This window comes from Paramormyrops kingsleyae, chromosome 4 (assembly GCF_048594095.1).
Source record: "Paramormyrops kingsleyae isolate MSU_618 chromosome 4, PKINGS_0.4, whole genome shotgun sequence".
Lineage (NCBI taxonomy): Eukaryota > Metazoa > Chordata > Actinopteri > Osteoglossiformes > Mormyridae > Paramormyrops > Paramormyrops kingsleyae.
Window position 1 is genome coordinate 30,940,743 of NC_132800.1, and position 20,930 is coordinate 30,961,672.

A 20,930-nucleotide genomic window follows, 5' to 3' on the forward strand; every position below is an offset into this window, starting at 1 on the left:
AAGTTTCAGTTCATGACTGAAATAGTTGATTTCTATTACCTTTTTGTATCTATCAAGAAAACTGAAAACCGAACTGAACCAAACGGTAAACAATGAATATGTAATGTGTAATATGTAATATGTAATGTGTAATGATGTGTACCATTATAGCCCTACTACATGTGTCCTCCATTTTGCTCGTTCTGTATTTAGCCGCCGCTTAATGTTGCCTGTCTTTCCCAGTTTTTCGTGGCCTCCGCTGATGGCTACTCTGGCTCTATTTCCAATACTGACATCGAGGATGAGGAGACCAGTGACGCCAACACCGACGGCGCTTACATGTCAGCGGGCGCGTGGGATGGAGGTAGGGGTCGAGTCTCACGCTCAGCCGGCGTGTCGGGTGGAGGTAGGGGTCGAGTCTCACGCTCAGCGGGCACGTCGGGTGGAGGTAGGGGTCGAGTCTCACACTCAGCGGGAGCGTGGGATGGAGGTAGGGGTCGAGTCTCACGCTCAGCGGGTGCGTCGGGTGGAGGTAGGGGTCGAGTCTCACGCTCGTCGGGTGGAGGTAGGGGTCGAGTCTCACGCTCGTCGGGTGGAGGTAGGGGTTGAGCCTCCCGCACAGCCGGTGCATCAGATGGAGGTAGGGGTCGAGTCTCACGCTCGTCGGGTGGAGGTAGGGGTCGAGCCTCCCGCTCAGTGGGCGCGTGGGATGGAGGTAGGGGTCAAGTCTCTTGCTCGTCGGGTGGAGGTAGGGGTCGAGTCTCACGCACAGCAGGCGCGTCGGGTGGAGGTAGGGGTCGAGTCTCACGCTTGTCGGGTGGAGGTAGGGGTCGAGTCTCACGCTCGTCGGGTGGAGGTAGGGGTCGAGTCTCACGCACAGCAGGCGCGTCAGGTGGAGGTAGGGGTCGAGCCTCATGCTCAGTTGGCCTTCAGCCTCACGGTTCTTCAAAACTCAGCCAAATGTTTTCTGCTGGTACAATACAATTTATAAGCACCAAGAACCATAGATAGATTCCTAACCCGAATGTTCTCCTTTTAAGCCCAGAAAGGGCCCTACAATAGCTGCCATGAGAAAAGTACTCCAGTATTGATGGCTTATATGCAAGACTTTTTAATTTCATTTCATTTATTTTTTTCTGTCCATTGCTATCAGAAGTACTTTTCGATGTTTTATCAACCTCAGATACAAACTGGTGCAGCAGGATCAGCAAAACAGCGAAAAGGACCACATAAAATTTTAAGGTTCATTCATCCATCCACCAATAAATCCATCTGTCTATCTATCCATCCATCCACTCCCCTACTTATGGATCCATCCATCCACCCACCCACCAATGCATCTATCCCAGCGGTGCCCAATCTTATCTGCAAAGGGCCGGTGTGTATGCGGGTTTTCGCTGCAACTCCCTAATTAGATTACTAATTAGAGGACTGATTGGCTGAAGAGTCCTCACACCTGGGTTTGAACAGCTGACCTACAGGTTATCCCAAAAACCTGCATACACACCGGCCCTTTGCGGATAAGATTGGCTACCCCTGATCTATCCCATCCCCGGGATACCCCTGGCATGTGCTGCAAGCCCCACCCCAAATGACCCTGTACTGGATGAATGGATGGATGGATAAACTGTCAATTTAATCTAATGGTCGTGACTCTTTTCCTGCCATTTTCCCCGGACCTCCCTTCTCCTTCTTCCAGAGTTTGTTGTGTATGGAGACTCCAAGGGGAATATCTGGTTCAACACGCCACCAAGACTAATGTGCTGGACCAAGAAGAGACGGGTAAGGACTCCTGGGCATGAAACCACTGCTTCAGTGGGATGTGCTGGCAGGTGTACGTGTCATCGCCATGTGCAGCCACACGTGTCCGTGCTCTGACCTGACGTAACGACCACAGGTACACGGGGGCCGAGTGAACATTTTAAAAATTACGGACACCACGATCATCTCTGCATCTTCCGACTGCACCGTCAAACTGTGGGAGCGACAGACCAAGAAACAGGTGCGATGGACAATATGTCTCTTCTCAGGCTTATTGGCTTCCTGCTATTCCGCTGGTGTTGATGTCTTCTGCAGCTGTTTTATATTTCGATATACGGTACCAGTCAAAAGTCTGGACACACCTGCTTTTAACAAGTTAACGTGATTTAATAGCTGATATCTTAATACTTTCGATTCAGCCCTGCGATTTTCAGTGATGCTAAAGATCTTTGGGGCCGCTGTTCTTCGAGATACTATTCTTCGGCCAGCCGATGGAGGCCGTTTGGTGTGAAGTCTGCCGCTCCATAATAGCTGTTGCCTGTCCCTCCCTTTCCAGGTTGGTCTCTTTGATTGTAAGAGTCCCATTGTCAGCCTTGAGGTAAATCCCTGCCACCCCACCGAGCTTGTCTGCGGGGATGAGCACGGCCGGCTGTACTGGCTCTCGTGGGGAGAGTGACCGTCACATGCACACGCCCACGTGCATGCACACACGCCAAGAGAACTCAAGAGCTGGGATTAATTGCAATGTTATTCTTGAGTATGTTATGTATTTCTCAATTAAGTTAATATACAGTGAAAGCTGTCTATTATAAACTAACACTCGATCTATTTAAATTTTCTCCATTTTTTGCAAATTTAATAAGTCATAGAGCACATAATAGCAATAATGTTTATCTAATTTCTAAGGCATGCACTGACAGTAAGAATAAACGTATTTCATTGACTGGTGTAATAATTTAATTTGTGAAGGCCAGGAATGACATGAGATTTTTTTTAAAAGCTGGAGAGCTTTAAAGCATGTGATTTTGCTAGAACTAGAAAGATTATCTTGCCTTTGATGTGCTGCTATTACGTCACTATTAGAAATAAATATCACTGGTTACAGGAAATTCCATGCACGTGTTTTTATTATATAATATAGCCTCCTTGTTCTATATGTAATTTCCCAAAGCGTTTAGGGTTCCATGGGAAAACATTTTTAGGAGCGATATAAGAGTTACTTTCTGAAATGGTTTTCCCACCTTTGCATTTGTATGGGCACCACCATACAGGAGCTCCAAGGTGTGTAGCTAGTTTGTCTAGAGCACTGAGTTTGACATCTATATATTTTTAAGGGAGACTCTTTCTTGTCTATTGGTTCAAGTGCATCTTTCTTGTCAACACTTTTGCTTTGTTTCCAAACAACTTTGTCTAAGTTTAAGTCCAATTTTTAATAGCGCCTGTATGTGATATTTTGTGTATTTCCTTGCATGCCTCTTTGCAAGAGGACGAAGGTCCAAGTCTTTAGAGTCCTGGTGCTCCCTGTCTTGCTGTATGGCTGTGAGACATGGACGCTATCCAGTGAGCGGAGACGAAAACTGGACTCCTTCAGTACTGTGTCTCTTCTGAGAATCATTTGGCACCGCTGGTTCGACTTTGTGTCGAATGAGCGGTTGCTAGAGGAGTCCTGAATGAGGTGCATTACCTGCATTGTGAGGGAGCGTCAGTTACGGCACTAAGCCCATGTGGAGCATTTCCCTGAGGGTGATCCGGCTCACAGGATCCTCATTGCTGAGGACCCAAGTGGCTGGAACAGGCCAAGGGGACGCCCACGTAACACCTGGCTAAGGCAGATGGATGGCCATTTCTGGAGGGTGGGACTGGACCATGTATCCACCTGGAGGATCACCGACCGGGATCCTGAGGAGTTTCACCATGTAGTGTGTGCGGCAACACGCGGCATCAGCACATGCTCCCCAACCTGACCTGACCTTGCATGCCTAAGGAATTTTCCTTTTCACGTAGCAAATGGCTGCACGCTCAAACATTCCATGGAGACCACAGACAGCCAATCACAATCCAGAAGAGTGCCCATCCAGTTTTTGTTTTTTTTTTTAAATCTGAATCATGTCACCACCCAATCCAAGTGCAATTAATGGGACACAGGTTGTTTATATTCAAAAACTCTTGGTCACAAAGGAGCACTGATTAAATGTTTTCAAAACTACTTCTAATAATGGTGATGGTAATTACAGGGATGACTACCAAGGGTGCCACCAAGGGATGCCCAGGGGTGTCCCCCGCCACACCCTGGATACCTGCAGCAGCCCCTGCAGGCTCCCCAAACGCAGCCGTACAGATTTTATTTCAGAGGCGAAACCATGGAAAGTTGCGGAGCCCCGCCGGTTCGTTAACTGTAGGCCCTGCCCTCAGTTTGCAGGGTTAACTGGTCTGCACTGTAGCACTCCTGAGTGCACATATTTGTAAAACCCTTAATTGATTTTAAATGTAGTTTAATCCTGATTATTCTTGTCACGTTTTAAATCAGTCACCTATATTTTACATTAGTTAGAAATGTTCCACTTAAAACACATTGGAATGGAACACAGAGCTAGTCAGATGATTAATGTATTGTTTATTGTTTATAATAATTACATTATTATTATTATTATTATTAATATTAATACTAATATGTCTTGTAGTGTAGTGTTTGTATTACCCCATGACAATCGTTGGACACCCCATTGAAAAACCCCTGATAACTACATCTAACAGAAATACATTTTTGCATAATCTTATGTTGCAATCTTGAAAGTATGTCACGGAGTCCTATTGTATATCATAAAAGTCTGCGGTGATGCTGAGGTAATTTTAAGCTGTATAAATAACTACAAATACAAGCAGGGTAATCATAATTAAATGGCATTGTGGACTGTCACAGTTTACTGAAGACAATAAAAGATTCAAATAAGATGTTTCATGCATTTTTCAGTAGTGCTTCCACAGTTTAGTCATTAAAGATGAATAGGTTTTGGTGACAAATGTGGAAAAGTTCCCAAACCCATATTTTCCTGTTACTATTCTATGGCTGATTGTCTGATGTAAATCATCAGCTCGGTGACTCACAAAAAAAAAAAAAACTCGCCACAAATTCTCATATGACTCCTGCCTCTTACCTCTGAAGGAGTGGAGAGCAATACGATCTACTTTGTACCAAGCAAGAGTTAAAATTGGTGCTACCATGATGTATTGAAACAGTCACGAAAGCCATGAAAGAAAAACGATACTATATTCATTCCTTGCAATAAAGGAATGCTTTGTCCCTGCCCTGAACGCTTTTTTTTTGTTTTAAGGGTTTGACTCGTGCTGTTTCATCGGTTCCTCCCAGATGGTCTCTACACGCCTTCCAATTTTCTTCATTAAGCAGAATGACGCATCGTAACGCGTTATCGGCCTTAAGCTCCGCGTTAGCTACAGTGTACCTGCCTCTCCCTACTGATTTGACTATCAGAGTCTCAATGGTCCAGTAAACTCTCGGTACTGTTGTGTTACTCCCCTCACCCATGTCCCTGTGCTCATCTTTTCCAGCACGGTGCACTGGGTTCTTAAAAGTACCAAGACAATTCGCTCATGAATAATCATTTAAAACTACAATGACCATAATGCTAGAGGATCGACACGGAACTCAGAACAACGCAATACAAACTCACAGGCTGACGCCACGCGAAGGACACGCCGAATGGTAATTTTATAAGAGGTGTAATATGCACTGTATAACTGTTTCACATATATTGCGTAACAATACTTAGGATAATACAAATTTAATTTGTACTCCGCAGCATGTCATATCTGCCACTGAAGTCTGATGTAAAATAACAGAGGTCATATGATGAGAATGACAGTTCGCTTTGTCATTATTTATTCATATGACTTAGAATATTGCATTTGCGTGTAAATATTTAATTTATTAAAATACTGCGTCTGAATATTACTGCTTGCCTAAATCTTTAGTGCTTTGTTCTTAAAAACTACAGATGAATTTCACATGAGGGTGTTACATTTTAATTTGTTTGAACTTTATCCCGGGTTATTCCCTGCCATGCGCCCGATGTTTCCGGGATAGGATCCGGACCCCCCGCGACCCTGCATAGGACAAGATGAACTTTAAATAATTCATTTTACCCATGGGTAGCTTGTAATGTAATGCTGAAATCCCCGTTATGCAGTTCCGAGCAGATTTTAAAAACATTTCATTTAAATTCTTGAAAATCAAATTATGGTATGTTGATATTTATTTGTAAAAAAACTGAAATCGTTTTCTTTTTCCCCACGCAGGACCTATCCGAGCACAAACCGCCGCTCAGCGCTCGATAGACGTGCCGAGGCTGCTCCAGCCGTCCAGATGTTGTCATTGCACCGGGTCGGTCGCTCCTGACACCCAGTACACCCAGCCGGAGTTGATGCCTGAGAGTCACCCGGAGCCGGGTATGGGTTGTGTTGTTTTTGGCTCCCATGTAGTTATAACGCCGGGGGGAAAAACGTCAGAAACGTCACTGTCTCCGGAAAGAGAATAAAGGAAAGGGCGTGAAAAGCAAGGTGCTATGGTGCTTTCGGTTAGACGGTAAACTTTTAGAGGAATCTGCTACTTCGTCATTGAAAAGAGCTACTAAACTAAATAAATCGAAACCGAGACATTTAGGACGACCAAAGTGCTTTTTTTTAGAATTCCCCATTGCTGTGAAGTAACACGTACGTTGCGAAAGCATGTTCTTCTTGTGTTATCTGGGTTATGAAGACCAGAAGGATTTCCATTATTAAGTCAAAATGTATAGTCGTATAAGTAGTGAATAACGGAAAGTTACTTAATGCCGGAATCCCAGCCGGTTACATTAACCCGAAGGTAATTTGCTCCTCCTTGTGCAGTTTGTACTGACTGCCTGGTTTCTCGTGCCTGTGAATCGTTCTCTATATTCCCTCTTGTTTTGTGCGCAAAGTCACATAACAGCGGCTGAAGCGCGGCTTTTTAAACGATAGTGAATAACTGATAAGATTATGAATAAAATCGGGTTTGAAATGCGATATTTCTGTTTGCCCACCACAAGAGAAGAGTAGACATCTACAAAACCATGGACGACGTCGAGGACAAGTTTCAGGTGAGAGTGATGTTTCCTGCAGATAGGAGATGCTGTACATGCTTAACATGCTTGATGCTTGATCATTCGTAGTTTTTTTCTCATACTGTGACCAGCAACAGTAGTCTGAGAAGGGAGTTTAATTCGAGCATAACGTTAAATACTTTGAATATTTACATAAAAAAATAAACAAATTTAAAGTCATTTAAAAGACACCACAGCACAAGCTGCGAAATGTATGTGTCATTAGGGTTGTTTATTAGTACCCGTTGTCAATTTTGTAGAGAAAATACAAGCAGTCTGTTAGCAACAGTTAGAAAATGAAAATCGGTTAATACATAACATCAAGTTTTCATTTAAAAAAAAAATAATTTTAGTAATTTGCCAGTTGTTCTTAGTTGAACACTGTCATTCACACGTATCATAGAAATATCCGAATATGTGTTGTGTACTTCATGTGTAATTAATGTGAAACGGAAACTGGGGGGAAAAAATGCAGTTTCAGTGTTGTTTTTTCTCCCAATAGACATATTTTAAACAAGACTCATATCCAACAAAGAGTCCTGTTGTGCCCATGGAAACTGAGAAGGCAGCAGAGGACAGAAATGTTACTGATGCTAACGGATCCTATCAGGTGTTTAACTCATTTTGAATCCTGACTTAAACTGGGATCCCCATTAATTAAAAGTGAGCGTAGATCAGGGGCGTCAGAAGCATTTTGAATGTGGGGGGGTGGCATAAAACTAATATTTTATGCTAAGTGTGGGCGGGTCCAAACAAATAACTATGAAATGTGAGGGGACACGTCCCCCTCAGGTTTAATGGCGGCGACGCCCATGGTGTGGATATATTAATTGTTTCAATGAAATCTTTTTTAGTTTATTAGTTTAAAAGTTAATACCACAATGCATTTTGACTCTGGTAAGATAAGTGAAAATTGTAGTTATGCTACTATTCACGTTCTGATTGGTTAATGCCATGTTATCTACACTTTGTTTGGGTGCTGTGATGTGATTTTACTTAGGGTCAAAGACCACAACAGCAGTAGATCATTTTAACAAGGCTGGGTTCTTGATTATAATGTCACACCAGGATAGTGCAACCTTGTTGGTATTTGCTCTTACTTTGCATCATAGTTAAATAACACATTTAAACGCTTCTTGCCTGCAGGAATGTTGCAGAGATGTTCCAGGGAGCAGCACTGATGTCACTCTGAAAGCTGCAGAGAAGACAGATGGTCAGGACAGAAAGGAAGACCCACCCAAGGACAACAGACAGGTGTCTCTTCTCTCTTAATCTTCTCTTTCCCATTCAAACTACAATGTCAGTACTAATCAGTGCAAGTCAGATACATATACTGCTCTGCAGAATATAATATTATAATCTTTTTGTCCATTTTAGTCCCAGAAGAAAGGGAAGAAATGGCAAAATCCCTTCATGCCGCAGAAAGCAGTTATGGTAACGTTGACTTTCAGAAGGTATGTTTTAGAAATGTACGTGAAATACGTCACAGAATTCACAGCTTCAAAGTTTCATCTTTTTAGAGAAAAGTTGTGCAAGAAAGGACAGAAAAGCATCCAAAAGCTACAAATGTTGACCAGATCCACGTAGAGGTACAGTGCTATAAGTAGTTGTCAGCTGAATCTCTGTTCCCTTACGAAAGTAAAAATAATATATCATTTGTGTGAGTTTCATATTTTATGTTTTCTCAGGTTAGCCGAGACCAAATGACAGAGAAAGTGAATGAGGTCAGAAGTGTGCACGGACATATTTTAATAATACAGACATATTGATAAATAATATGTATTCATGCCCATACTCCTCTTGAGATATTTAAAAATATTGCAAAGATTGCAGCTGTTCATAATCGGATATAATACATGCACACCAGAGTCAATGAAAGAGTGCCATCTTGGATCAAGCCAAATGCATCTTCAAGCAAAGGCCTGGTGTTTGAGAGATTCTAATAATAATGTTGATAAAATGTGAGCCATGGATAATGTCCATCTTTGCAGGATGTTGACGGCCTCATGGAGTGGTGGGGCACTGTGGAACGTGAGTGAATGTTCTGTCTCATATACCTCAACCTGCTTCTCTTGAGGGTGGAGCACTGACGTTTTGTTTGACTTCCCTAGACTGGAACGACATGCCTATGCAAGCTGATTTGTCTGAGAAGGAAAAGACCAAGTAAGGATTGTTTCAAGCGTTCATATTTGGCGTGGCTTCTGTTTGTGTATCTGTGTCTGCATGTCTGTTACCTCGTTCCCACCAACACGGAGCCAGTGCCAGTACTGGGCTGGAATGGGAATGTTACACAGGTGGAAGTGAGAACAAAGTAAATGTTCATATGAATTTCATTTTTTCTGTTTACTTTCATTTGTTCCTGATTTTCAGTTTTTACTAACTGCTGAACCGAAAAAATGAGCCTTTACGTCTCACCGTTTTCAGAGTATGACTCATTGCGCTCTGTCTCTTCTGCCTGTATCCGCTTTTGGATCTTTTTGCCACTTTAACGCCACGATATTTTATTTGCCCAACCTGCAATATGTTTCTAATTTATTAAATCTGGCCAGCTGGTCAATCTTTTGTTTTCCACAGAGTAAAAAAAAAAAGATGTAACGTTATTCTGCTAATAAGCTGGCTAGTTATTTTACTGCTGGCACAGACGGTATTAGATTAAACTATACTTGTTATGGATTGAATTTTCCGTTTTGGACGCGATAGCCGTCACACATTCGCTGACGTTATGGTTCCAAATTCTGAGACCAGCTTTTCTGCGTCGCTGTGCTGGAGCCGTTTTTTTGTGGTGAAAACGCGTGGAATCAGTTCCAGGTCAGGAAAAAGTCCAGCACCGGCATTGCATTGGTGGGAATGAGGCGTGCGTGTTTGCGTCTGAATTAGCCCACCACCCTCTCCTCTTTTCCCTTTCTCCCCACTTTCTCTCTCTCTCTACGTGCTCCTCCGCTGTCCCAGAGCATTTGCAGTGACTGCAGAGAGGGTGATGAAGGGCATCCGCGTCTTCAACAAGCTCTTCACGGAGTGGGCTGAGGGTCTTTGGCAGCACGTCATCGACCTCAACGCTATTGCGGACGGCATCGATCGCTTCAACAAAAGGGCGAAGATCGCTGCTATTACGGGGGGCTCCACCAGTGCAGTAGGAGGGGTGACCACCATTGCCGGGCTGGCCCTGGCTCCTGTCACCTTGGGGACGTCGCTGATTGTGACCGCTGTGGGACTTGGCGTGGCGACGGCCGGGGGCCTCACATCTGCCTCCGCCGGCATCTCGAACAGTGTGAACAACTCACTGGACCGCAAGAAGGTGGAGAGGATCGTGGCGGACTATCAGGCCAAGATGGCCGACATCAGCAAGTGCCTGAAGTTCATCAAGCAGGGAATCGACAGCTTCCGCAAGTACGACGCGGTGAAGATCAAGGAGCACGGATGTAGCCAAGAAATCCCCGAGCTGAGCAGCATCTACAAGGAAGGCGCAATGGCCGGAAAGGCCGTGGCCTGCAATGCTGCCGAGATCATGCGTGTGACCCAGGCTGCCAATGTGGCGGGCAGCACCGCCACTCGTGCCATCCAGCTGGCCAGCATGGCCACCGGTGTGCTGACTGGCCTCTTTGTGGCCATGGACATTTACTTTGTGGCCAAGGACTCGTGTGAACTCAAGAAAGGGGCCAAATCTGAGTTCGCTGCCAAGATCCGAGACGTGGCTGAGCAGCTTCACAGCGGACTGGTGGAGCTGAACGGTATCCGTGCGCAGCTGCAGGAATTCAGTAGGTGCAGCTGAGTTACCGCGGTGCCTCCTGGAAGTAAAGCGGCAATCTTGAGGCCAATTAGAGAAGCGATTAGAGAGGGCTTGTTTTGGACTGTTAATGCATATAGAGTATATCACTTCCAAAGATCACTTTCAAAGGCTCATCAATATTATCAAACTTATTTTTTGAGTCTAAACTAGAAATTCTAATTTGTATAAGCTAGAAACAATATAGCGTTTCCATGTTTACCACGAGCTGCTTGAAGTTTGGCGTTAATCATTCCTGTGGTACTTTATTGTTGCTGTTACCTTTCCTTACTGTTACAGTTGAAAGTCACCTTTAACAAACATGACTAATATTTATTTGCTGCTCTTTTAAAATAAACTATTTGACTGCAAGCACTTGAATAGATTTTCAGAGTACTACTACTTCAAGTCTCGAAGACGACAATTCTATCATTAATATCGCCTGACATGAATCTTTAGTCCTCCCGTCAAGACTGAAATGGTATGAAATGGGTAATTGATGTGACACTTAGACTAGTATTGGCAAGCACAATGACAATGGGCAAGCTTAGTATCAATGAGCCGATCTGCATATCTTGTCACGTAAACTTTTGGGTTGAATATAAACAAATCCTCAAAATTCATCTATTAATTTACATGCTAGAAAGGCATAGCATTTTATCAGAGTTACTGATGTGACATTGAACAGGCCTTTGCATGGAATTGCCCACAGATGTTTCTGAAGAGCCTGGAATCAGAAGGGATCTGTTTAGTCCTGCTTCGTGGAATGTATGTACACCCAGAAATCCTTACTTCACTTACTGACACCTAATGCTAGTAAAATTGGTTTCATCTCCGGGTTTTTGTTGGGAATTTTGGTTCTTGTCTCTGGCGTCATGGTACTGTGTGTTACAGACTTATTGTTTGGTTTCTTGTCTTGGGTAGCTGGTGTGTTGAGCAGCTGGATCATCTTCTTTCAGGATTGTTTTCGATCTTCTTTTTTGTCTTTTAGCCCCATGCCGTGCTTCTTCCATTGCTCTTCACTGAAGACCTTGTCCTGGAGACATCCATTGGTTAGCACCCACAAAACCCCAATGGTATCTGTTCCCTGCAGTATGCTGTCAAATCGTCTCAGGGACTGCAAACCAGAAAACCTGGTTTAACTGACCTGCCCTGGGTCTCTTGTTCTTGAGTTTGTGTGGTCAATAAATATTTCGGCAGAACATTCTGAATGCCATGACTCTATATCCTTTTCAGGTTGTGTCTGATAATTGCTTTTGACTTAGGAATCATGATGTGAAAAACAATTCTTTTGCCCAGAAACTTTTTTCCCTCATGCTTCAACACACGTATCATAAAACAAAGCAGCCTTTTTAAAACATAAAAGCCATGTGCCTTATTTAGCTCAGGGATAGATACTTGGGTGACTATAGCTTCCTTGTGTTTCATAATTCTCATAGAAAAAATGGGGCTTTTGTGTTTTCCTGGTGTGCAAAACACTTAGAACGACTTCCTCATGTCATTATTACTTAACGGATAGGGCAGCCCACTGAAATACTTAAGTAGTCCTTTGTAAACATTTATTAAAGGACCATTTACTGGAAGGATTAGAAAGGTCTATATTCCTTCAGATATTTTTTTCTGGTTCTATTTCCTAGACTGCAGAGTAAAAAGTCACCAGATTTTGTGGGTAACTAGTAAACCTCTGGCACTAATTACATAAGTGTATAAACCACTGTTTAACGGCTCTGTATTTATCGTATTTTTATATAATTGGATTATGATTTTTCTTACTTCTTTGAAGAACCTTAAGGAACGTCGTGAAATTAATTCCACAATAACTCCGCATTATATATGGTATTAAATAATCAGAAACGCAATCCAGTTTTTTAGTTTACATTGAACAATGATATGATATACATATGAAATAAGCTATAAAGCTGTTGGAATTCCAGGTGACAGTATTTCGGGGTGGTTTTGAAGCCAAAGGCGAAAATATCAAGCTTTCCAGCCTGCCAAAGGGCAAAAATTTCATGTTTCAAGTCATGTTTATCGGAATCATAAACCATGAAATTTAATGTCTTCCGCGTGTTTGTGGAAAGGAAAACACATTCTTCGGTTACCATATTATACTTAATTCCTTTTAAACGTATTTGTTGTCTGTTATACGCTACCGTGTACCGTCAAACTGCGTTTACCAGCCCTAGGAAAAAAAAGTCTAGACTTTGCGGGCTGCTGCAAGGGTTTCACTCTCCCTCCATAAACCACTCCCTAATCTAAAGAGAATTTAGGTTTACAAAGACACGAATATCCAGGCAGGTAAATTAAGTGTGTTACATAAAATTGTAGGAAGATCAACTAGATGAACTAACTTAAATAGACTAAGAGTAATATAACGAATCTTTTTCGTAAAGCGGGAAGGTTTCAGTTGCTAAAGGCAAGGGAGCCTTCTTTTATATATATATATATATATATATATATATGTCTGATACGCCCAGGCAAGCACAGAAATCCGCAAGCTGGGATCCAGCGGGACAGTGCCTGAATGTGGCGACATGTTCGTCCTCTGTAATGTGGCGCTGAGGAAGCGGGCGTCCGGATCCGCCGCAGGCTCTTCTCAAGTTTGCTTGACTGCCAGCTATCAGGACATTGTACTGCACGCATAAATACAGGTGTGTATTAAAGTTTTTAAATATATAATCTTTTTAAATAGTACGTGTATTTCTATCGTATTTTTATTAATGTACATGTCTGTACGTGTCTTTTGTTATATTTTTTGAGCTAGGAAAAGTTTTTTTTTGCTATAGGCCTATTAGTTATCCGAGTGTCTACATACATCATTTATATTATATTCTGTCACAGTAACTTTGGGTCACATAGATACATCTCAAGTAATTTAAACAAAGTCGTGAAATCACTATTGTTCCGCTTTGCTGCAAAGCAAACAAGGAAGGGATTGTAACTGCGCCCGTGAATCATCTGTCGCAATGGGACACGGATGACGTGGCTCACGTGACTCTCCGGGCCACGGATACCGCAGATATGACGTCTCAGATTTCAGGATTTATTGTCATATTCGGGGTATACAGTGACACTCGTGTACCACAGTTGCCGGGGTGGGGGCCGTGCATGGGAGGTTAAGACAAACAGCAGTGCGATACAATGTGCAATATAAAGAATAGTGCTGTATTAGAAAGTAGACGTCAATAAATCACTGTCTGTATCACCATTTAAAAGTTTCTGCTTCTCCTGTGATACGCTGCATGTGTGCTTATCCTGGAGTTGGCTGTCGTCATTTGTTGTTTGCCTGTGCTGGCCAGCATGTAAAATCACGTTGTGTTAATTTTTAACAAGCCTGCATTTTCCTTTGGAATGTTTTCCATTGCGGTCCGATTCTATAATGTGCATTCTTGCTTTACTTCCCGATATCACACCAGTTTGCTAGATGTATAATTAATTTCTCTCTCTTGGAATAGCCATAGAAATGTTGAGCAGAATATTCAGAAGGGCTCCCTTGCCAGTGGAAAATCGCCTACCTGTGCAGGTAAATGCATTGCCATTCTACGCAGATTCTACATTGATTTTCTTTGCTCTCTCGGGACACCCAATAGATAAATATACAGCAAGGACGGCTTATCGTTAACGGAATAAGAGTAAAGGAATTGACTTTCTTTATAACCTTTAATAAACTCAAAAACAGTGTGTGCTGATTCACCCTTGTTTTCATTCCTGGACAAATGATAGCTGATGATCAGTGTATTTAGTTATCCCTGACCTTGTAGTCAGTGACATCTGCACATTTTAGAGTGCCCACATCTCTTATCCCTTTTTAAATCATTTTATACATACCAATGAACACTATAAAGACAATAAGGTTTAAATTGAATTAGGGTTTGGATCCCGTCCTGTCTGTGTGAGCATAGCATGTTCACGCTTATGGTTACTCGAATCAGTGTCTCTGTGCAGGGTGTCCTTCATTCAAATTCGGTCTAGAAATTCTGTCCTGTGTCTCCTGGGATAGACTCCAGGGTCACAGTAACCCTGTTCTGAATAAGCAGTTTTGCAAAATGGATGGATATTTGAAACAGTAATAAATTGATCTGGAGTTATAACTGAATGTGTCCTTATCTGTCACAGGAAGCAAAATGTGCTTGTTCACTATAGTGTTACACCACACTGAATGGTGTGTTAGTGTGCCCTGTGATGGGTTGACGTGCCCTCCTGGGTTGTTTCCTGCGTTGCAACCGTAGCCTCTGTGATAGGCTCCGGACGCCCTGCGTTCCTGAGTAGGACCAAGTGGTTTTAGAAAATGATGGATGGATGGATGTTATACCACACTGACACTATACCAAGTACAATTTCCAAGATGAATTGTCACTTTCATCTAAATCATTTGCATACCTGATCATTAGCATTTACATGAATCCCGATTTGTTTACTTATCGGCTGAGGAATAGTTAAAAAATTCAAAGCATTTTCATATTAGTAACCTTTATTCACCTACACAGGTTTCTGCGTCAACATATAACTTCATCTGTGCAGGCTGCTACATTAGCACCTCAATGTTGGCTGAGCGTATATGACTGGTTATTTACCTGCAGGACACACCCGCCTGCAATGAGCTCTCAGCCCGAGAGGACAGCACTGGCAATCTCTCCGAGAGCAGCACAAGGGTCAGTCTGCCCATTCAGGCCAACCATTTTAATGTCCTTAAACTCAAAGGTGTACTTGGCTATATTCTGCCTTCCCTGGCAGCTCTTGAAGATGTGCAGATTATCTGCGTATGTTTTTCTGTATCGAAAGGCAGAATATAACAATGCATATCTGCTCTTACACAACTGTCTTCCAGGGGGACTTTGAGAAGATACATGCCAACAATAGTGATCCAAGACCCTCTGAGGACACAGAGGAAGTGGGTCTTTGTCTTCTGACATCTCTGCCTGTCCCTTACCTTTCAGTTTCTTTATAATAATATTATAATAAACAGTAGATCTCACACAGGCTGACACATTTGTGGACTGATGTGGTGTTGGATCAGCAGATGACTGAGTCTAGTTGTAATGCTGTAGTAGATAGACTACATAAACAAAATGATTCTCGAAGTTTTGGAGGGATTCTGTCATTGTGAAGGTGTCAGTGTGTGCATGAATGTAAGGAACAGGACTCTCATCTTTTCCCCAGGATGGTGAAAGCTTGCTGGATTGGTGGAGAGGGGTGGAAGGTGGGTCCTTTCTTTTTAGAACCTTGTGTTGTATGGTGCTTTTCCACTGCCACGAGGAACCAAGGTGTACCCGAGCTGTAACTAGACACTTCTGTAACTAGAAGTACGGCTTGGGTATGGCTTGGTCATGGCAGTCCTCAGAATTTCTGAGTCATCATTGAGAATATGGTTCCGATGGTATTGTGTGCATTTCATTCTTTGCTACCTGGCAGGTTGGGAAGAGTGGAATAAATCCATTAATGTTCATGAGGATATGGAGGATGTGTAAGTGCTCTCCTCATTTCCACTTTCTCATTCCGTCACTCCTGACTCTCTGCTTCTATTTCTGTCTTTGTCCTGGCTGACTTTGTGCAAAAGAATCAATATTCTTGCAGTTATTTTTGTCCTTTATTAACCTGGTACTACTTCTATGGCTATGATTGGCCAATATTTTTTTTCCCTGTATTTAAAGGCTGTATTGCAATATTATGGGTCAAATACACAAATAGTTTGTTAATTAGACTAATTTCGTGTCTATAAGAGGAAGCTCATCACCACTTTGGGTGTCTGGAATGTTTTTTGAGTGTTGGACCTGTGTTCTGTGGTTTTTCTCTGATAGTCCAATGATGTGCAGTGTCTCTACATTGCCCATTGTGGGTAACTGTGTGGCTTTGTCCCATTTGCCCCACCAAGTACACACTTACACGCTACCACACTTGGCGGGTGTGTTCACTCACTTAGTGCAAGTATCTAAGGGAGTCCCATTCCTCAAATTACCCAAGTGCAGTGCCATTATTGTCGACTTGGCAAATTTGGCAAATACCGTGGTGGCAAATACAGGTGGCTGCCCATAACGGACAACTTACTCTACAAAAGAGCAAGTTGAGGGAGGCGTAAAAAAAAAAAAAAAGAAGACAATTACCCCATGGGGATCAATAACGTATCTATTATTATTTACATAGCCTAGGCTACAGCGAAGGACAGCCCCCAAACACAACTAACACAAATGACAGCATAGCTATACATAGCATGTTTCTTGTTCACCTCTTCAGGTATCAAGTATATCCCATTGTTTTCAGGAAATGCCTGGGCACTTGACCTCTTAAAATACACATGTGCACTTTGTGTCTTATGTCAATGTCATTCCCAGCTCGTCCACTCCTCCTGTGTGCCACGCCCCTCATTTACCTCTTGTGAAACCCTGATTGTAACCAGCTGTTTCCTGTTATTTCGGCTTGTCTTGTGCATTTCAGTCCGCGTTCAAGTCTGTTTCCCCAGGTCTGTCATTGGCGTATGTATCGTGTTGTTGCCCGTCTGCCCCGACCTTTGGATCTTCGTTTATCTGATTCGTTATTCTCCCCGTCCTGCCTGCTCGCTGAACACCGAACATCACAGTCAACATACCTCACCACAGTGTGTAGTGTCTCAGCGCGCTTGCACTTAAGTGGGGGAAATAATAATAGATACTTTATTGATCCCCATGAAGAAATTCTCTTTACACACCCCTCCCCCCCCACCCTGCTCTCTGTATGTGGGAGTAAGCTGGGTGTGAAGAGCAGCCAGCTGTTGCAGCACCCAAGGAGCTGGGGGATAAGGGCCTTGCTCAGGAGCCTGCAGATGAGCCCAGGCTGGGCTTGAACTGGTGAAATTCTGATCACAAACGCAGGGGCTTAGCGTACTGAGCCACACATGGCCACAAAGCTGGCATGTGCCTTGCAACGCATTGGCATCCTGCACTGTCCTGTTCTGTCTGGCATAAGCTCCAGCATCCCCCTTAGTCCTGTGTTGGATTAGTGCTCTTCTTTCCTTCTTTTCCTAGTGCGGTGGAACAGGCAGCCGACCGCGTCTACATGGCCGCCCAGCTGTTCGTGCGTCTCCTGGAGCAGCACAGCGACTCTCTGCACTGCCGCGTCCACGAGTTGCTCTCCGTGGCCGACGCCGCCGACGGCTTCCACAAGCGCACAGTAGTGGCCAGCGTCGGTGGGGGCGTGGCCAGTGTGGCCGGGGGCGTGGTCACCATCAGTGGCCTGGTCCTCGCCCCCTTTACCTTCGGCACCTCCCTCGTTGTCACTGCCGTCGGGATTGGCGTGGCCACTTTGGGTGGCCTCACCTCGGCCTCCGCCAACATCACGGACACGCTCCACTCCACCATGGACCGCAAGAAGGTGGAGAAGATGATCCAGGATTACCAGGAAGAGATGAAGGACATCAAAGAATGTCTGGAGTTTGTGCAGGTCGGTGAATTTCCTGAGAACACATCTACTCATTCTCATACACACAACTCTCTGCAGGTCTAAAAATGGACTTATACGCTACACAGTTATAAGATATATAAAATATATATATAACTTATGAGTGTGCTGATATGTCCTGGTATATGCATTGAAGGTCTACTGTATTGTCAGATGCAACAAAAAAATACAGAACAAGACAGATCTACCCATGTATACTTATGTAAACATACGTCTATTTCCCCCCACTAGATGGTGCTCTTGCCTCTCACGCCTTCTGTTTTGCCCTTTGCAGGAAGGTGTGAATGTACTGAGGCAGTGGGACTTTGAGGAGTACATGGAGAGCCTGTCTAGGCAAGCACTGAACCAGAACCTGAAGCATGTGATGAAGGAGGGTGGACGGGCAGGGAAGGCCCTGTTCATCAACACAGAGAAGTTGGTCAACACTGTGCAGGTGCTCAGTGTGGCTGGTGGAGCGGCCCGAGCAGCCCAGGCAGTCAGTGTTGCCACCGGAGTAATGTCTGCGCTCTTCCTTGCACTTGATGTGTTCTTCCTCGCCAGGGACTCACACGAGCTACACACAGGTGCCAAAACCAAGTTTGCTGCCAAGATCCGCGAGGTCTGTAAGGAGCTTGAGGATGGCCTGCGGGAGCTGAAGCGGATCAAGGAGGAGTTACAGAAGACCATGAATGGGGAAGAGCTGCAGATGGAGGAAGAGGAGGAGGAGAAGGTCCTGTTCTCTGACTTGGATGAGCTGGCCCTCCTTGAGAAAGAGCTTGATCAGCTGGAAAATGAGTTTGACGAGAGAGCCCTCAAAAAGAGCATGGGTGAGGGCCCGGGTAGGGGTGAGAAAGAAGGCAGAATCGAAAGTGTGATTGTGGGCAGTAAAAATAACGAGGTCAAGCCAGGACAGAAGAGCAGGAGGGATGGAGACGTGGAGACAGGGGTGAGAATAGACCTGGAGAATAAGCAGGGGACTGCAAATCGTGGGACAGGTATGATGGAAGAACAAAGAGGAAAAGACAGAGTGGAAGATGTGAAGAGGGGAAAGGAGGACAGATTGGCATGTGCTTCGCGGCCTCGGGCCTTTGCTTTTTCATGCAGTACAGACAGTGGATATATGGGTGGGGCAGGTCTCACAGGGGACACCTCCAGCAAGTGATGCATAAAATGACACTTCATGAACCATTTGCTGTATTTTTTAACCCCACTAGATGGTGCTCTTGATTTGTTGTTTGAACAGAGAGCAATGGAGTCAAAAAATACAGTAAATGATTCATGAAGCATCAGTTTGTCTATCACTACCTCCCGCAAGACCACAGCACATAGGACAGCCGTTACCTAAACAGCCACTGCATAGCTGAAACATACTGTTTTGTAACATTTTTGACTATCCAAACAGAACATACTGATGATCTGTACCTGCTTAGTATTGATACAAACAGCACCTTGCTTTTTAATAGAAAATCATAAAATTAACAGAGTAACCAAGTCACCAATAGAACTTGGTACACTTGATGTAACACTATTTAAGTGTAGCGTTGTTGTGTATTTATATGGTTATTGCAATAATTTTTTTATCTGATGAATTTCCTAAATGTATTTATGTAAATGTCATTGTTGTGTATGAAGACCTACAAAACTGGTAGCCCTGGGCTTCTTCCTGCCTGTTGAGGTAGAATGTTAGAAGGGTGACTTCTCATTCCTTTTGACAGCAGATGTCACTGTGGAGAATGGTGGCATTTGACAAGACTGTCCCATTTCGAAGCCTCCTTCAAATTCGGTCTAGAAATGTGTCCTTCTTTTGCCGAGTCATGAAGGATCCACCGGATGGATCTCTTGCAGTCCAGCATATCCCTAGATTCATTGCGTTTAGGTATGTAGGTAAAGTGGGTATGTCCTGACCATGGGTGTCACCGGCATTAAATCTGTGGGGGACGTGTCCCCCTCACATTTCATAAGTATTCGTTTGGACCCCCCCACGTTTAACATAAAATATTAGCTTTATGCCAACGTGTCCCCCCACATTCAAAATGCTTCTGACGCATGACTAGGCGATAGGAACGGGACAGATAGGAAATTAACTAGGCCACACTATCCCATTTACAACGTTTTCTGTTCAACCTTCAAAACAATACAGCCTACAAAGGCTACACCCTTGATAGTCTGTGTCCTTTGAAGGATGCAACCACAGAATTAGGACACAGTGTGCCCTCTTAAGCGGAAGTCTGCCTTTCTTATGGTCCCGTATTGAGATGGATACTCTTTGTTGTGTTTCAAGCATTTCAGTTTAGTAGTTTTATATAGTATGTTTCAATGGAACCAAAGAACCTGGAACACCTTATAAACTGGCCTTATGTATAAAATAAAACTCATATCAGTAGAACAGACACTAGTACAGTACCAACTCATCAACGTCAGCTTATTCAATATTAACGTAACAAGCTGCGGTCTCTGGTCAATCTGAAAAACACTCTGATGTGTCAGATTCTCATAGCTGAAGATCATCAATGATAATGCAGTTCTGATATCTTGGGAAAGAAGAGCACCACTGTCAGGGGAACCAGTCCATCCTTTTCCCAGTCCTTTGTAGGTTTTTGATAAATGAACATTACAGGGATGCCTGACGAAAACAAAGGACAAAAACCCTACAGTGATCAAGTAATCATCACCACTGCCACTGGATAGCATATTACCAATTACACTGCAACGCAGAGTCATACAGTTTAGAGCCTCCAGTTATCTAACTGCATGTCTTTGGATTGTAGGGGGATACCTTTGCGATGCAGGGAGATCATGCAAATTTTACACACAAAGCATGGCGACCTAAAAAAAATCCATCCATTTGTCCATCTGTCCATTCATTCATCCATCCATCCATC

At 43.6% G+C, this 20,930-nt stretch overlaps 3 protein-coding genes across 15 annotated transcripts in view; all 3 read left to right on the forward strand.

The window, feature by feature from the left end:
- Nucleotides 1-2,849, forward strand: part of tep1 (telomerase-associated protein 1) — a 28,257-nt gene extending 25,408 nt beyond the window's left edge. For all 4 annotated transcript variants that reach the window (XM_072711113.1, XM_023832562.2, XM_023832564.2 and 1 more), the window contains 4 exons: nucleotides 223-343; nucleotides 1,679-1,761; nucleotides 1,877-1,981; nucleotides 2,297-2,849. In XM_072711113.1, coding sequence (XP_072567214.1) covers nucleotides 223-343; nucleotides 1,679-1,761; nucleotides 1,877-1,981; nucleotides 2,297-2,416 — 429 coding nt within the window. In that variant the 3' untranslated portion in view covers nucleotides 2,417-2,849. The remainder of the gene's footprint in view (nucleotides 1-222; nucleotides 344-1,678; nucleotides 1,762-1,876; nucleotides 1,982-2,296) is intronic.
- Nucleotides 2,850-5,320: 2,471 nt separating this feature from the next.
- apol1 (apolipoprotein L, 1) lies at nucleotides 5,321-11,840 on the forward strand. Of its 9 annotated transcripts, none has more exons than XM_023832659.2 (13): nucleotides 5,321-5,461; nucleotides 6,055-6,204; nucleotides 6,822-6,872; nucleotides 7,378-7,485; nucleotides 8,022-8,129; nucleotides 8,253-8,309; nucleotides 8,396-8,464; nucleotides 8,564-8,599; nucleotides 8,867-8,906; nucleotides 8,987-9,038; nucleotides 9,825-10,630; nucleotides 11,351-11,406; nucleotides 11,630-11,840. In XM_023832659.2, the coding sequence occupies exons 3-13, from the start codon at nucleotides 6,846-6,848 to the stop codon at nucleotides 11,693-11,695; spliced, it is 1,425 nt and encodes a 474-aa protein (XP_023688427.1). In that variant the 5' UTR covers nucleotides 5,321-5,461; nucleotides 6,055-6,204; nucleotides 6,822-6,845; the 3' UTR covers nucleotides 11,696-11,840. The 9 variants fall into 9 exon arrangements, with proteins under 9 accessions (XP_023688427.1, XP_023688432.1, XP_072567222.1 ...); XM_023832661.2 differs by lacking the exon at nucleotides 5,321-5,461 and adding an exon at nucleotides 5,829-5,919; XM_023832662.2 differs by lacking the exon at nucleotides 5,321-5,461 and adding an exon at nucleotides 5,829-5,907.
- Nucleotides 11,841-12,805: 965 nt separating this feature from the next.
- LOC111854529 (uncharacterized) lies at nucleotides 12,806-19,696 on the forward strand. Of its 2 annotated transcripts, XM_023832549.2 has the most exons (9): nucleotides 12,806-12,936; nucleotides 13,116-13,289; nucleotides 14,094-14,161; nucleotides 15,219-15,290; nucleotides 15,467-15,529; nucleotides 15,799-15,838; nucleotides 16,051-16,102; nucleotides 17,637-18,051; nucleotides 18,344-19,696. In XM_023832549.2, exons 3-9 carry the CDS (start codon nucleotides 14,102-14,104, stop codon nucleotides 19,208-19,210), a joined length of 1,569 nt encoding a protein of 522 aa, XP_023688317.2. In that variant the 5' UTR covers nucleotides 12,806-12,936; nucleotides 13,116-13,289; nucleotides 14,094-14,101; the 3' UTR covers nucleotides 19,211-19,696. The 2 variants fall into 2 exon arrangements, with proteins under 2 accessions (XP_023688317.2, XP_072567220.1); XM_072711119.1 differs by having other exon boundaries at nucleotides 12,806-13,289.
- The last annotated feature ends 1,234 nt before the right edge of the window (nucleotides 19,697-20,930 follow it).

What these genes read in the sequence shown, in the direction of transcription:
- apol1 (XM_023832659.2), top strand. Translation starts at nt 6,846, where the DNA reads ATGGACGACGTCGAGGACAAGTTTCAG. An exon ending in TTGACCAGATCCACGTAGAG is followed by an intron (nt 8,465 to 8,563) that starts GTACAGTGCTAT and finishes ATGTTTTCTCAG; the next exon opens with GTTAGCCGAGACCAAATGAC. An exon ending in TGACAGAGAAAGTGAATGAG is followed by an intron (nt 8,600 to 8,866) that starts GTCAGAAGTGTG and finishes CCATCTTTGCAG; the next exon opens with GATGTTGACGGCCTCATGGA.
- LOC111854529 (XM_072711119.1), top strand. Translation starts at nt 14,102, where the DNA reads ATGTTGAGCAGAATATTCAGAAGGGCTCCCTTGCCAGTGGAAAATCGC. An exon ending in CCTCTGAGGACACAGAGGAA is followed by an intron (nt 15,530 to 15,798) that starts GTGGGTCTTTGT and finishes TCTTTTCCCCAG; the next exon opens with GATGGTGAAAGCTTGCTGGA. An exon ending in AATGTCTGGAGTTTGTGCAG is followed by an intron (nt 18,052 to 18,343) that starts GTCGGTGAATTT and finishes TGCCCTTTGCAG; the next exon opens with GAAGGTGTGAATGTACTGAG.